Genomic DNA, 15,113 nt, shown 5'->3' on the forward strand with positions numbered 1-15,113 from the left:
TTTTCATTTTTTAATTTTTTTCACTTATTTTCTGTAAGGATATTTTATGTCACATATATTATAGATTTTCAGTACTAGCAGTCAATATCGGAATGCAACCATAATTTTGTCATCAGTATGCACAATTTAATTTGTTCATATATAATCATAAACAATATAATCATAATCATAAACAATTTTATCTATTTATATAATTAGATCAGGTTAAAATCTATACATAATTAGATCTACAAAATTATTTATAATTATATATAATTTTATATAATTATATATATTTTTTCCCGGGGCACTACTTCTGAAGCGATAGCGTTGATAACGCAAACTTATGACGGAAAAACCGATATAACGATAGTGTTTGGTAGTGCTACCAATTAGCTCTCCGAATAGTAGTAGTGCAAAAAAACGCCAATAGTGAACTCCTCGAACGCATCCATAGTCGATGCATGCATATTGCGGCAAAACATACAAATAAATTGTAGACGTAGAGATCAATGGCAATCACATTGTTAGATAATTTGAGCAATAATTAGATATTTGTATCTTACATCTTATAATGAAAATTTCTTAATTTTCAGTTGCACCGAGCGGATCTCATTTAGACAGTCTCGTCTCTAACATTTCATATCAAAATCCACCAGGACCTCTTATATCACAATATGATGGATATGAATTTATGTGCGGAGATCGTTATACACCATCTACATGTACAAGGCCATGCACTTGTACTCATGTTTATCACATTCCATTAGGAGCATTAGTGGATGTGATGATCTATGATAAAAGTATGTATAGCAATCTAAAACTAATAAATATAGTATTTTGATAATCGTGAAACGTATCTGATATCTCTTTCTTTACTGCGTAGAAATGTAAAAATTTTTTAAATCAATTATAATTTTAAAAATTTTGTTCATATAACACTATGTTATACAGAAATGTAAAAAAATCATAAATATCCATGTAAAGAAAAGAACTTAATATTGGGAGTCATATCATTTGTTGCATTATCATTTGCAATCATCAATGTTGCCAATACAGATTTGATAGAAGTATATTCTGCTTAAAAAATCCGACAGAAGTAGATATAAAGAATAGTGCATATAGTCTATATTTTGTCGCATTTTCGATTTATGATTATCAAATTTAGTGATGTTTTTAAATAAATGTTCTATCTGTTTTTATAATATTTAGCATATAAATGAATAATTCTTTTTAATCGACATTTATAAGGTCGTATTTTATCGAAATTAATAATATTCTATTATATTTTTGTTTCATAAGTTCAGATTTAATATCTAATATTTTCTATAAATGTTTTAATGTTCTATAATGTTTTTCTTTATGTTATATTATCTATGTTCTTTTATATTACTTAATGATTGTTACGTCCGTGTTCTGGACGAAAGATAATATCTCTCGTCAGGAGGAGGAGAACTCGGGTGGACGCACGGAACCTCTCCTGTTCTCGCGGAACGACGTCGTGAGGTCGATCTGCGAGTCGAACGCGCGTTAAGGGGGCAGGGATCAGGTCAGCGTTGGTGACGTTATTACCCTTGCCTGCGCCCGCGCTATCGGTGGTCCGTTTTTAGGTCAGAGAACCGAATCTCTTTTACCAGGGATGGACCTAGTGCGATCTTCAGGGAGCCGGGAACGGCGCGGGGTCAAGTTTTAGGGAAAAAAAAAATTAAGACGGAATTCTGATTAACTAATTTAATAATAATAATAATAAATGAAGTACAATGTTCTGTTTGTGTACATCAAAAAGGGTTAAGATATTGGTTACAAAAGAAAAGAAAAATTTTATACATAAAAATTTGAAATATTGAAAATGACAGCAGACAAAGGAAAATCTGGATTTATATACCCAATTGTTCTAATTGGGGTAAAAAATTGGTGATCGCGAGCATGTCGATGGGATCGGGTTGCAGGTGTGGCGGGGGATTAGGGTGCGCGGTGCGGAAAGCCTTGACTGGGACAAGGTAGGGAAGAGGATCACGGGAAATATACATAGGGACGGTATCAGTGATTTTGTGTTTTGAGATCCCAAAACTGACTGTCGTTTAAACTTTCTTTGGATGAAGAAGGTGCCAGGAGGTGGATGGGTGGGAGAGCGAGGAAATTGGCGAACGAGATTAAAGAACTTCTCCACGTTGAAGTTCTCTGGAGTGCACTGTTTTTCGAATTCGGCCGCGGAGCGGAGGGCGGAGGCGTATTGATGTAGCGAGATATTGGCTAGCCCCGGCTCTACTTCTATTAATTGCTCCGCGAGTTCTTCGGCGTGGCAGGTTTCGCGACGAATCCGCTTCTTCGACTTCTCCCGACGGTGTCGCAATGCCCGTTTCGTTCGTCTATTCGGGATGGCGTTCGTTTGGTTCACTATGTAAAGAAGAGTCAGATGAAAGAGAAATTGAGGAATCGAGATAAGGCAGCTTCGAATCAATCGGCGGCTTGCCAAGTTGGAATGTTGTGGAATTGGAGGAGGCAGCTTTACCGAGTTAATCGGCGGCTTGCCAGGTTAGAAGGTTGTAGAATAGAATGTTGTGGAATCGGGGGAGGCAGCTTCACCGAGTTAATCGGCGGCTTGCCAAGTCGGAGCGTGAAGAAATCGGGGAAGGCAGCTTCACCGAGTTAATCGGCGGCTTGCCAATTTGGAATGTTGGAGTGTTTTAATGAAATAAATATGTAGAGGTCGCGAACCAAACTGCCAATTACCGCGAAAAAAAAATGATGAAGTTGGACTTACTTTTATTGTAGCAGCCACTGGTGATGGTCGAGAAATGCAATGGCCAGGCTGGATCGTTGAATCACACGAAAATATAAGAATCGCGCACAGATTCTAACTGACAATTTCGGATGGTCCCGACCGTGAATGGAGCGATGAGAAGCGGGAAGAAGAGAGCGATCCGCTCCAAGTCGCGGTTTTTAAAGGGTTCCGAAGGGGTGGGAATATCTGAGGGCGATGGATTTCCATGTTGGCTTGTCGAATGATAGTTTAGGAAAATTGTGAATATAGAGGAAGGAGGGGAGCGGTGTTCTGTGAATTGTGGTTGTTTTTATATTTCCAGATTTCCCAGCGAATGATAGAATTAGTTAATAAAAATTTTCCCGCCAGTCCACACCCTCAATCGTTCATTGGTGTGGCCGCCAACGGCCACTAATCGTTTCTTCTTGACTGGCGTTTTTTTTTGTTTCCCCACCAATTTGGGGAGTGTCACCCCCGAACGATCCGACGCGTTTCTTATCCGTTAGAAAATTGCTTTGGTTAATATTAATTTTTTATTGGTAGGTCATAAATTTGTCGGTGCTGACAAGGCTGTTTACCCCAAGAATTTTTTTTGATATTGAGACATATCTCGAGAGGAAATTTTATTTATTTAGGGTTTCTTTAGATCGTTCGAAGTGCTCCGTTTATAGGTTAGCAGCCATTAATTTTTTTTTCCCGAAAGAGAAGAATTCGTGAAGCCCCCCGGACGTAACATGATCATAGAATCTAATAATCTAATAATCATATTTAATCAATGCTCAAGTAGTTGTGTTTTATCGAAATTGATAAGATTCTATCAATTAATATATCTATCTATATATCCATCTAGATGGCTACACACACACACACACACACACACACACACACACACACACACACACACACACACTTTTTCATTGCTTTCATTGCTTGTGTCTCATATCCATTTCTGAAATGGATCCCATATGTTAGGAAACATCTAATATATACTAGTATATATATATATATATATATATATATATATAGATACATATATATATATATATATATATATTAGGTGTACAAAAAAGTTCTGAGCTTTTTTTTGTAAAATTCAATCTTTATTCAAATACAAACAAAAAAATATTAATCAGCGAAATATATGCATCAACGACCTTTTGCCATCTTTCGGGTAGCTTGCGAATTCCTTGATGATAGAAGCTCACCGGCTTCGAAGTGATAAAGTTATCAATGCATTTTCGTATCTCTTCAAATCTCTTCAAATCTCACGAAATGTGTATCAGCCAAATGATGCTGCAGCGATCGGAAAGGTAATAATCGGAAGGCGCCATGTCTGGGCTATATGCCGCGTGCGAGAGAAGTTCCCAGCCTAATGCAAAGATATGGTCCTGAGTCGCTTTCGCAACATGTGGTCGAGCATTGTCATGAAGCAAATCACTTTACGACGTCCTTGGCTAGTAAATGGCCTCTTTTCTTCTAATGCATCGCTCAAATTGGTCAATTGTTGTTAGTAGCGGTCTGCCCTGATGTAACAACCGGTTGTAACAACTCGTAACATACCTTTCCAATCCCACTAGATACAGAACAAACCTTCTTGGCGAATATTGGGCTTTAGCGTCGATATCGAAGGTTGACCAGGGTCAACCCATGATTTTCTACGTTTAGGATTATCATAAAGAATCCACTTTTCATCGCCTGTAATGATTTTGTGCAGAAAATCTTTTTTCCGGAACTTTGAAAGCAAAGTGAAAGCAAAGTGAGTGCAGTGTCACGCCGACGATTTTTGTTGTCTTCGGACAATTCATGCGGAACCCATCTGCCTTCCTTCTGAATCTTTCCCATCATATGTAAACGTACGGAAATGGTTTGCTGCGTAATGCCAAGCTGTTCTGCAAACTCCTTTTCAGTTTGCGCAGAGTTTATATCCAGCAGTGCTTGCAATTCGTCCGTTTCAATCTTTTGAGAGCGTCCAGCACGTGGTCCATCTTCAAGACTGAAATCTCCTTGACGAAATTTTTGATACCATCTTTTACATGTAGTATGACTTACAGCGTTCTCTCTATATGCAGCACAAATCATTGCAGTGGCTTCAGCAGCATTTTTCTTCAAATGAAACGCGAAATGGATGGAAAATCGAATATGATCTTTTGTTATTGCCATCGTGAACACTACTAATTTTTGAGGTTATGTACATTAAACGCCAAACCATATGGCATTTTAGAAGGCCAAATGTTTGCGCTTTAAAACCGCAAAAGGGCGGGAAGATATACAAAATTTAAATTGTTATTTCGATTGTATGAAATCTAAAGCTCAGAACTTTTTTGTACACCTAATATATATATATATATATATATATATATATATATATATATATATATATATATCTCTCTCTAAGGATAGTTTTGATGACAATATCTATTACGCAACTTGGCGGTTTTACCGACATTTTGACAACTGTCGGCAAAAACACCGCGGTATAAAGGTAGTTTTGATGACAATCATTGAATCTACCTTTATATAGTAATATGTATGTACCAAAAAGGTGGATTTGATGACAGTCGTCAAAACTATCTTTACATATATTTTTATATACATTTTTATCATAATTGATGATAAATTATACAATCATAAAAAATGAATAGTTTCCGAGATATTTTATATTTAATATCGTAACAAGTCAGAGTAAAGTATAAAATATCTCGTTAACTATTTGATAACTGTACCTTAATATATTTATGTATCTATATATTTTGATATATCTAAAGAAATCATTATATAATAAGAAATATATAATTTTATTTTACAAATAAATATATATATATATTATGCAAAGTTTTTAATATTCTGCGTTCTTAAAAGTTCATAAATCATAAAATAAAGTTGAAAATTATTCGAGTTTCAATAATGAAATTTAAAAAATTTTGAAGAAAATTAGAAGGACTCTAAGAAATAGATATTTTTTATTGTATGAAATTTTTAAATTTTATTTTTAAAAACTACAAAAGTTATGTAACATACGACTAGTATAAAACTTTTGTAAAATTATTAAAATAAATATCCGATTTCATTAAACAAAACTGTTTCTAAACATAAGAACATATTGATTTTCCTAATATTTAGTTCAATATTATGTTTAGTATTAGAAATATTATGTTTAGTATTAGAAACTATTTCATGTTAACTACAATTTTGTTTAATACAGACAGGTATATATTTTAATACTTCTACAAAAGTTGAATTTTGTGTCAGTTATTACGCAATTTTTCATTTACTTTGGAAAATAAAATTTGAAAATTTTGTATAATATAAAATATTTATTTCTTAAAAGTTTGTATTTATTAATATTTTTATATTCAATAATATCAACAGTTGAACAATCAACAGTTGAAAACGAGGAAAAGAGGGAATCGAATCGCAATCAAAGATAACCGAATTCTATATAGCAGCATTCTAAATAGTAGTAAATGAAGCACTTTTATTCTTCTTAAATCTCAAAAACTGATATTACACTAGCTCGTTTATAAGACCAGCGAAAAAAGTTATAACAGAGCTATTTTGTGCCGTTTACAATTCAAGTGGCAAACTCTCGATTTTCTTTTTAAAGAAGACATGCAAATCGAAAATATTGAAGTATTGTTCGTTACCTTGAAGTATCGTTGACACTTTTCGATTTTGTTACTGATTGGTTCTCTCGCTACGCTAATTTCGTGAACGGCTGTCATTGCAGAGTTAATAAATGATAATTTGTACATAGAATTATATATATATATATATATATATATATATATAAAATGCAACTTATTCTCAAAAAGTAAAGAATAAAAAGCCAAATATCGTGCATGAAACGCGCATCTATGTATCTGGTATAATATAAAGAAATATTAGAAATATTAGAAAACGTAATTTCAAATGATACTTAATTTCTAATAAAATTCTATGAGAATTCTTTGATTTTTCAAGATGTAAACAAATTCCAGACAAATTTCTGAGAATTCCAGGTTAGGTAGTAGACTTATTCAAAATACTATTGAATCTCTCGTATCAAGAGCATCATATCAAGAGAACACGCTGCGAAAATCTAAGAAATGTTATTTTGAAAGCAATACATTGCAAGAAATTATGTAAGATACTGTTTGCTCTCATATATAGAAGTAAATTGAATACTTCGAAGTATTATATTTATAGCATCAAGTGGACCACATCTTTATATATTTATTCGATCTTATTTTAAAGCCATTTTAAGTAATATCTTAAGATATTGATAAAATTCTGTGATTTCTTCATTGTTCCAGAAACTGGGGAACGAGCCGCAGTAAGAGTGTAGAAGAAATCAAGGGGAACAAAAAAGTCTAATACCATTTTGTGATATTCACTCTAATTTTCGAGTTATAAAATAAAATCGTTATTAGTGGTCTAATATTAAATAGAGAAGTTTATTATGTATTATGTAAAAGTATGTATTCTTGCCTTTATATTTAAAATTGTTTTACACTCTTAAAATATAATGAAGAAATCACAGAATTTATATATATATATATATATATGTGTAAGAATTAGACGACCGTAAGCGGTCATGGAAGAGATTCGGAATATAAACAGCTAAGAGAGAGGGCCGTCGTGGTCGTGCAGCCTAAGTGTCGGATTGGTAGACGAGGGATCCTGAGTTCAAATTCAGTCGGTCTCCGTTAATTTTTTCCAAATCTAATATCTTTCATATATATATATATATATACCAGGTGTATGCATAAGTTTTTTCCGTAAAAAAGGTTTTTTAGTAAAAAAAGACACGTAATTTTCAAGGGAAATTAATTTTTTTTTTATTCAAAATATTGGCCATCGGCTTCTACACATTTCGCCCATCTTTCAGGTAATTTATGAATACCATGCCAGAAAAACTGCTTGTCTTTTGCGGCAAATCATTCGTCGAGCCATTTTCCAACTTCTTCGAAATTGCTGAAGTGCTGCTCTGCGAGCGCGTGCCCCATTGATGCGAAGAGGTGATAGTCAGATGGCGCCAGGTCTGGGGAGTACGGCGGGTGCGGAAGGATGTCCCATCCAAGCGATTTCAAGGTGTCTTTCACTGGTTTTGCTGTGTGAGACGGCGCATTGTCGTGTAACAAAATCACTTTGCCATGTCTTCTGGCCCATTCCGGTCGTCTTTCGATTAATGCGTGGTTTAAATTAATCATTTGTTGGCGATAGCGTTGTGTATTAACGGTTTCGCCGAGCTTCAAGAGTTCATAATACACAATACCGCTCTGGTCCTACCAGACACAGAGCATGGTCTTCTTACCGAAGCGATTTGGCCTTGGTGTTGATGAATCGGCTTCGCCAGGTGAAAGCCACGATTTTTCCGCTTCGGGTTTTCAAAATAAATCCATTTTTCGTCACCCGTCACAATTCGATACAAAAATGATTTCCTTTCGTGGCGTTGAAGCAGCATTTTACAAGTGACTTTGCGATTTTCCATTTGACGTTCATTCAAATCGTGTGGGACCCATTTACCGAGTTTATTGATCTTTCCCATTGCTCGTAAACGTCTGCTGATTGTTTCTTGTGATACATGTAATGCTTCTGCCAATTGCCGTTGAGTTTGAGTTGGGTCATCATCCAATAACTCCTGCAATTGCTCGTCTTCGCATTTTTGTGGTCTACCAGAGCGCTCACTGTCTTTCACATTGAAATCACCACTTTTAAATTGTCGAAATCATGTCTCACATGTTCTAATCGATGGAGCGTGTTCACCATATGTTTCTACCAGCAAACGATGACTTTCAACAGCCTTTTTCTTTTGATTAAATAAAAAAAGCAATGCGTGCCGCAAATGTTCTTTTTCAGGCACAAAACTCGACATGATCACTGAACGATAAAACAAAGACGCTAGTTTTTGGCGGACTCAACTTGTGTGTGTTTGTAGTTTTAAATGTCAGACGAACAAAATGATGTATGTGTCAAATTAATACGCTGCGTACTTTTCGCTGGCGACATCTCTTAGTTAAACCGGAAAAAACTTATGCATACACCTGATATATATAGATTTCTTTTAAAACACTATAATGAAGTTATTCTTCTTTAAATACTTTTCGAGTTAAGACTTAAAGTTTACAATAAAAAAATTTGCAGCCAAGAAAATAATTTTGTATTGTTTTTTTATTGGAATATCTTAATAATAATACTAACCTATAAATAGAAGATACAACCTCGACATGTTACAACAAATAACGTAGACAGGGGAGGGGGGCTGACGGGGGTGAGGGTAGACGTGAACGGCGCGGAGTGCCATGTATTAAACTAATGCGTAGGGCAGCCATAGCGCGTCAAAACAAATGACGCCACTGGCAGTGATCAGTTCTGCGGAGGAGAAAGTGGGCCCTGACATGAATGAGGTTGGTGGACGGTGTTTGACGCTGTCAGACTGACGCGTGAATGGAGGGAGCAATCGAGTATTTGGTCTGCATGCATTCCGATCGTCAGCAGCTACCCCTGCTGATTGAATTAGCCATAGCCATCGAGGTGATTGACTGTGCCCGTAACAGAGCTGAAATGGCATCCTACATCACAGCAGTATTAGTGGTGAGGAGACGCGAAACACGAAAACACAGAACACGAGAAGACGCGAAATACAGAACACGAGCCACATCCATGTGCGCTCGGCGTTTCGATTTCGGACGGTAAAAGAGAATAGGAATACTATTCTACTCTCTCGCGCTCGAAACGCTGCGCGAGGAGAATACACATACTATCATACTCTCTCGCGCTCGCACAACGCATCAAGTGCGAGAAGAATAGAGATACTATCGTACTCTTTCGCCATGTTGCAAGAAGAAGACACTACCGTTCTCTCTTGCCTGGACGCGCCGTACAATTTCGAGTGTTTCCAATGTTTTTCGGTTACCGTTCACTATTCTTGCATACATATAGCATATCCATTGGAAAAAAAATAAGCGGTATTAATATACGATTGAATTGCAGAATTGATAATATGAGCAGAATTAATAAAACGAAAATGAATTTATTTTAATAAATATTATATGTTATACGTGATATCATATAATAGTTTCTTAATTATGTCACTCTTCTCCTCAATAATTATTCTATCCAGTTTGATTTTTCATTTATGATCTACATTGCAAATGTTAATTATATATTATTTTTATTTATCAATATAATTATAAAGATAATATAATAATAAATTAGAGACTTTACTATATGCAAATCTAGTGCCTGTTGAAGGAGTTAGGAGTCCTACTGGATTCCGAACTTAGTGTTATAAAATCTGAGACATCTCTGCAAGATAGTTTACTATCCGGGTGTAATTGTTCTCTCGAGCTTTTTGCTTGAAATAAAGACGTTTCTCAAGGATAAGAATGGTGGGAGAGTGTCGTCACTCACGGTCCGACCTGCATCCATCGAGAGAATAGGACCATCATCTCTCTGGAGTACCGGTCGTGGGGATTCGAGAATATACATGTATATAAGTATACTGTAATGTATGTGTATATGTGTGTATCATTGAATTATTGACGTATTATTCTAAACACGTTATTGTGATAAATATCATCACATGCCTCTATGGTCGAAAAAATAAGATGTCTGCTCGGAGATTAAGCAGGAGATCTAGGTTCGATTCTTGGCTGAGGTGATATTTTTCGCAAAATAATTGCGAATTTTTCGCAATTATATACGATTGATTCGTGGTTAAGCCTCGTTGTGGCACATGTCCTCCCTTCTTATCCTCTTTTTATAAAATTAAGATCACCAAGTATAATTATAAAGATAATAAATTGAATCACGGATACATTGGATTGAATCACGAAATTATTAATATTTCTATTCTATACGTCCATAAATTAACGTATAATCAGCAGTATTAAATTATAAATATTAATATTACTTTGATAAAGATTAACATTATTTTGAAATAATACGTTCAAACTTTACATTAATTCTTCTATTCCTCGCAGCAAAGAATTATAAACATTTTAGTACAAATAAAGGAAAAACGAATGCTAATACAGTTATCAGCACAGTTACTCTTTTTCACGCACAGGTTTATTTTTTATTGTAAAGGTTAATTTTTTATTGTAAATTCATGTGTCAATGTTACGTGCCGATTATTTATCGGATTTTATTATTTTATTTATTTCATCATAGGAGTTTTAATAACTTATTTTATTTCTTAATTTATTTTCATATATAATATTACTTATTTTAATATATTATGTATCGAGTTAGCATTCTGGAGCCAAGTTACATCTCTTCTTATAAGGGATAGAATTTTTGAAACCGTTTTCACGAATGCGACGTAGCGTTTGTGCGATGCCGCTGTATTGCTCTATCTCACTCGCCATTTATAAACATTTGACAATTGCGACCTTTTCACGAAACTCCGATAATCTGCCGTGTTCGGTTCCTTGTGAAAGGTTATCATTCTTGTTACTATAAAATCTTGTTCTTATAAAAACTTAATAATTAACCATTATGTTACACGATTATTGTGTGACTTATCATGGTATTGTGTAATTGTGCGATTGTATGGTCTTTCGTGTGACATACATTATTCTTTGTTTGGCGATTCGTGCTACGATTCATGTAAGTCATTGTACAGTAAATAATTGGTTAATTTAAAGATTATAGATTAAATTTATATATATATATAAATTTTATATATATATTATATATATATTATATATATTATATATATATTATTATTATTATTATTATTTATATATATATATATGTGTATATTGTTTCTAATTTTTTTTCTTTATTGAATCTTTAGTATGGAACAGTGTAACAAAGCAAATAAAAAAAGTAAACGGCTTTTTAGATAATTGCTTATTGTTAATCGCTTTAAGTCTTGGATACGTAAGTACCATCCGATGGCAGTCTATTTTATTGTATTGTATGCAATAAGAGTTTTTCGTGCAGTACGAATCTTTTAAGGCATGCAGAATCTGCGTGTCACAAAAATAATTGTAGAGAAAGTACATCATTATATGATAACGTCGAGTAAGTTCGAGTCTAAATATATCAAAAAAAGAGACTTTTAAACAACAAGTAAAACAACAATGGCTTGATATTGAAGAACTTAAGTTGTGTAAAGCGCCACATAATATAAACTTAATTTTTTGCTGCATTTGAAAAATATATTGCTGCTCGTTTATCGAACATTTATCAACACGCAAATTCAGCAATGCATACACATAAATGTAATAAACAACGTATTGTTAATACATGTGATGTTAATGAAGATGTTGAAACATTTTTGACATTTGATGAGCGGAAAAAGTCAGAGATTCAATATGCTGCATTGTTGATGAAAATATTTCTCTTGACACTGCACAAATAACTTTTAATTTTTTTTTTTCAGAATGTTTTCAGAATGAAGGAAAAGATCTAGTAGCATAAGGTATTAAATAATATGAATGTGGATCGCACAAAATATACGAAAATAATTTCGAATGTTTTGTGTCCTGTGGAGACTGATCGTGTAATAGAAAATATTAAAAATACGAAATTTTCAGTCTTTATTGATAATCAAATGGATCAAAAATGGATGACAATTTTCCTTCGATATGTCAATTCTGAAACTTTAAAAAATTACTTGTAAAAATTACTACTAAATGTTCACTCGCAGTTAGTCAAATTAATTGATGTCGATGCAAAAGATTATTTCGGAAAAGTTGTTTAATGTCTCTAAAACGGTCTCGGTTTCCCGCGCGGAGAGCGGTCAGTCGGTTACCAGGAGGAGGAGGCGAGACAGAAATTTGGTTATCAAGTTGTTAGGCGATAATTATAAGAAATAACAATGATTTATTCAAATAAAGGAATAACAGTGGGGGAATGCGATGGAATGTACCGATCTTCGCGAATAGTCATGGCTGTGGATGGGCGAGACGGCGATGGGCGCGCGTATACTGTTTTGATACAAATGAGGTATCGCTCTGGCGGTCGGCGCGATACTGATCGCTGTGCGAAGTTCGACGGCGCGGGGCGCGCGCGGCGGCGGCGGTGTCGCACGTGTTCGTCGCGGACCTTTAAATCAACGGTGATTTAAAACGTGCACGCGTGTTGCGGGCGTTGCCGCAAGGGTGAGATATTCGCAAAGTCGTTGGATCGTTTAGAAAATGGGTGGGCCCGTTCCCTGCCGAGAGGGCTCGGCTGACGGGAGTGTACCCCTCGTCTGTCTTAGTGAATGCCGAGTGAACTCGGCCAGCCGGGGAGGGCCTCAGCTGTGTGCGGAGAAAGAGGCGTCGGTGCCGAGTCTACTCGGCAGACCAGGGCGTACCCCGGTGCCCGGAGAGGAACGGTGGTATCGGGGAGAACCCCGATGCCCGGTGGAGGAATCTCGGGAACGGCGGAGTCGGATCGAGCGAACTCGACGCGCCGGGGAGACCCCAGCAGCTCTCGGCTTGCCGTGAGAGATTTGGAGTTACGGCTTTCGGTCAGGCCAAGCGAACTTGGCGCGTTGGGGAGGGCCCCAACAAAACTCAGGCTTTCTACCGGTTTCGGATGCTCGCTTCCTTGAGACGTGCTCTCGGAAAACGAGCGAGGAACAGGAGTCAACGAGGAGTGATTTCCTGTGGAGAGCGATGTCTTTTTATATCCGAGATCGACCTCGGTATTTTCGGTCGGATCGGTCGGATTGGTCGATCTCGGGGTTAGCATCCCTCTCTCCAGGAGCGGAAAAAAGAATCGGGTATAATTGGTTTTTTGGGGATTATAAGGAATAGGAGCGGGGGATGTTTAAGAGTAGGGAAGGAATTCGGTGGGAAGGTAACGGCGCGGTGCGGAGGTGGTCACGCGCTTGTAGACGCGGTCGTGGCGCGGTGCGGGATGCTCGCTCGCTTGCGTGGCGCGGCGTCGGTGCGGCGCGGGACGCATTTACGCTCGGTGGTACGATGCATGGTGCGGTGCGAGCAAATATCACGAAAACAGACATATTTTCGTGGTATTCTTCGACGCTTCGGAGTTCGCGTATTGTAATAATTAAAAAAAGAAGGCATAAATGCCTCTTGCGGCCAATGCCGCACTCCTGTTGTTCGGCGGTCCCCGACGGATGGTCAGTCAGGGGAAAATCGGAGGAGGAACGGAGCGGAGGGATGCGCTCCGCTACATCTTTAAAATGGAAATGTGGAAATTGCAAATTCCATTTTCAAATATTATTGCCTTGTCATGCGTTTGTAATGAGGAAACATTTATCATTTAAAAAAAAGCTTGAAAAAATATCTAAAAATTTATTGACGCTTCCATGTCCATGTCATTCTGTTGCATTGGCTGTACATGTTGCATATTCTAAAATACCTGAATTTTTAAAAAAAGGAATTTTTAAAAAAAATTTCTAGTTATCTCTATAGTAGTCCAAAGCGATCTTCTAATTTTCGCGAGTTTTCCGAATGTTTTCAGGAATCGAGTCATAAAATTTTAAAATTATCCGATACGCTGGCTTTCTCGTCACTCATGTGAAAAAAATTCTTTCTTCTTAGAACTATGAAACATTTTTTAATTGACATGTCTGTAAGTGAAAAAAAAATGAGCCGGGAGAGTATTTATTATTTATAATGCAAAACATAGACATGAAAGCATATCTATGGTTCTTAAAGCATTTTAAATTTATTTAATACATTTAATGCATTTTTTCAAGCAGTGGAAACAAGAATACATTTATTGTATCCAAAATCTATGAATTTTCTATTCCAAATTTCTCAACATTTTTTAAAACTAGATCTTTTAAAAGATTTATTTACGATAAACTTTTCCGAAAATAAGAATCATAAATCTTTCTTTTATCATCAAAACCATTGATAAAAATAATTTAAAAAAGAATGGTCGACATTACATTTAAATTTTAGTGATACAGAAAAATTAAATTTGTCAAAATTAAATTTTGATGAAATATGGAAGCAGATTTTGCAATGTCACCAATTTGGTTAAATATCCCAACATTACTTTTGAATGCCATTAGATCTCTTTCAAATTCAAATGCTGATTCTGAAATAATTTTTTCATTTTTAACAGATATAAAAACAAAGAAACGAAATTTACTTTCTTCAAGTACTATTAATGGTATTTGCATACTTAAATCAGCTTTGAAGACAAGAGAGGAATCTATTTGATGAAGATTAATGAAAAACATTTATCTTTAATATCGTCCGATCAATTATATATTACTTCTCCCGACAAAAAAAAGAAGTAGTCTAACATTATATGCTGCAGATAAAGATATTGCTGGTCCTTCTTCATCTAGCAATATGTCATAATATTTGTAAGAGACACCATATCTGTGTTTCAAAATTTACTGTCAGCACTGATAATGTACAGTACACATTATATAAACTATACATTTTTAATACTGGCAGTGAATTTT

The 15,113-nt window shown here is 35.6% G+C and overlaps 1 protein-coding gene across 1 annotated transcript in view; it reads left to right on the plus strand.

The window, feature by feature from the left end:
- LOC105426408 (multicopper oxidase 3-like) overlaps positions 1-15,113 on the plus strand; it is a 202,114-nt gene that overhangs the window by 99,912 nt on the left and 87,089 nt on the right. The window contains exon 3 of the mRNA XM_089072931.1: positions 576-782. Coding sequence (XP_088929057.1) covers positions 576-782 — 207 coding nt within the window. The remainder of the gene's footprint in view (positions 1-575; positions 783-15,113) is intronic.

The sequence above is a fragment of the Pogonomyrmex barbatus genome, unplaced genomic scaffold, assembly GCF_055798465.1.
Source record: "Pogonomyrmex barbatus isolate J1 unplaced genomic scaffold, ASM5579846v1 scaffold1, whole genome shotgun sequence".
In the NCBI taxonomy this organism is placed as follows: Eukaryota; Metazoa; Arthropoda; class Insecta; order Hymenoptera; family Formicidae; genus Pogonomyrmex; species Pogonomyrmex barbatus.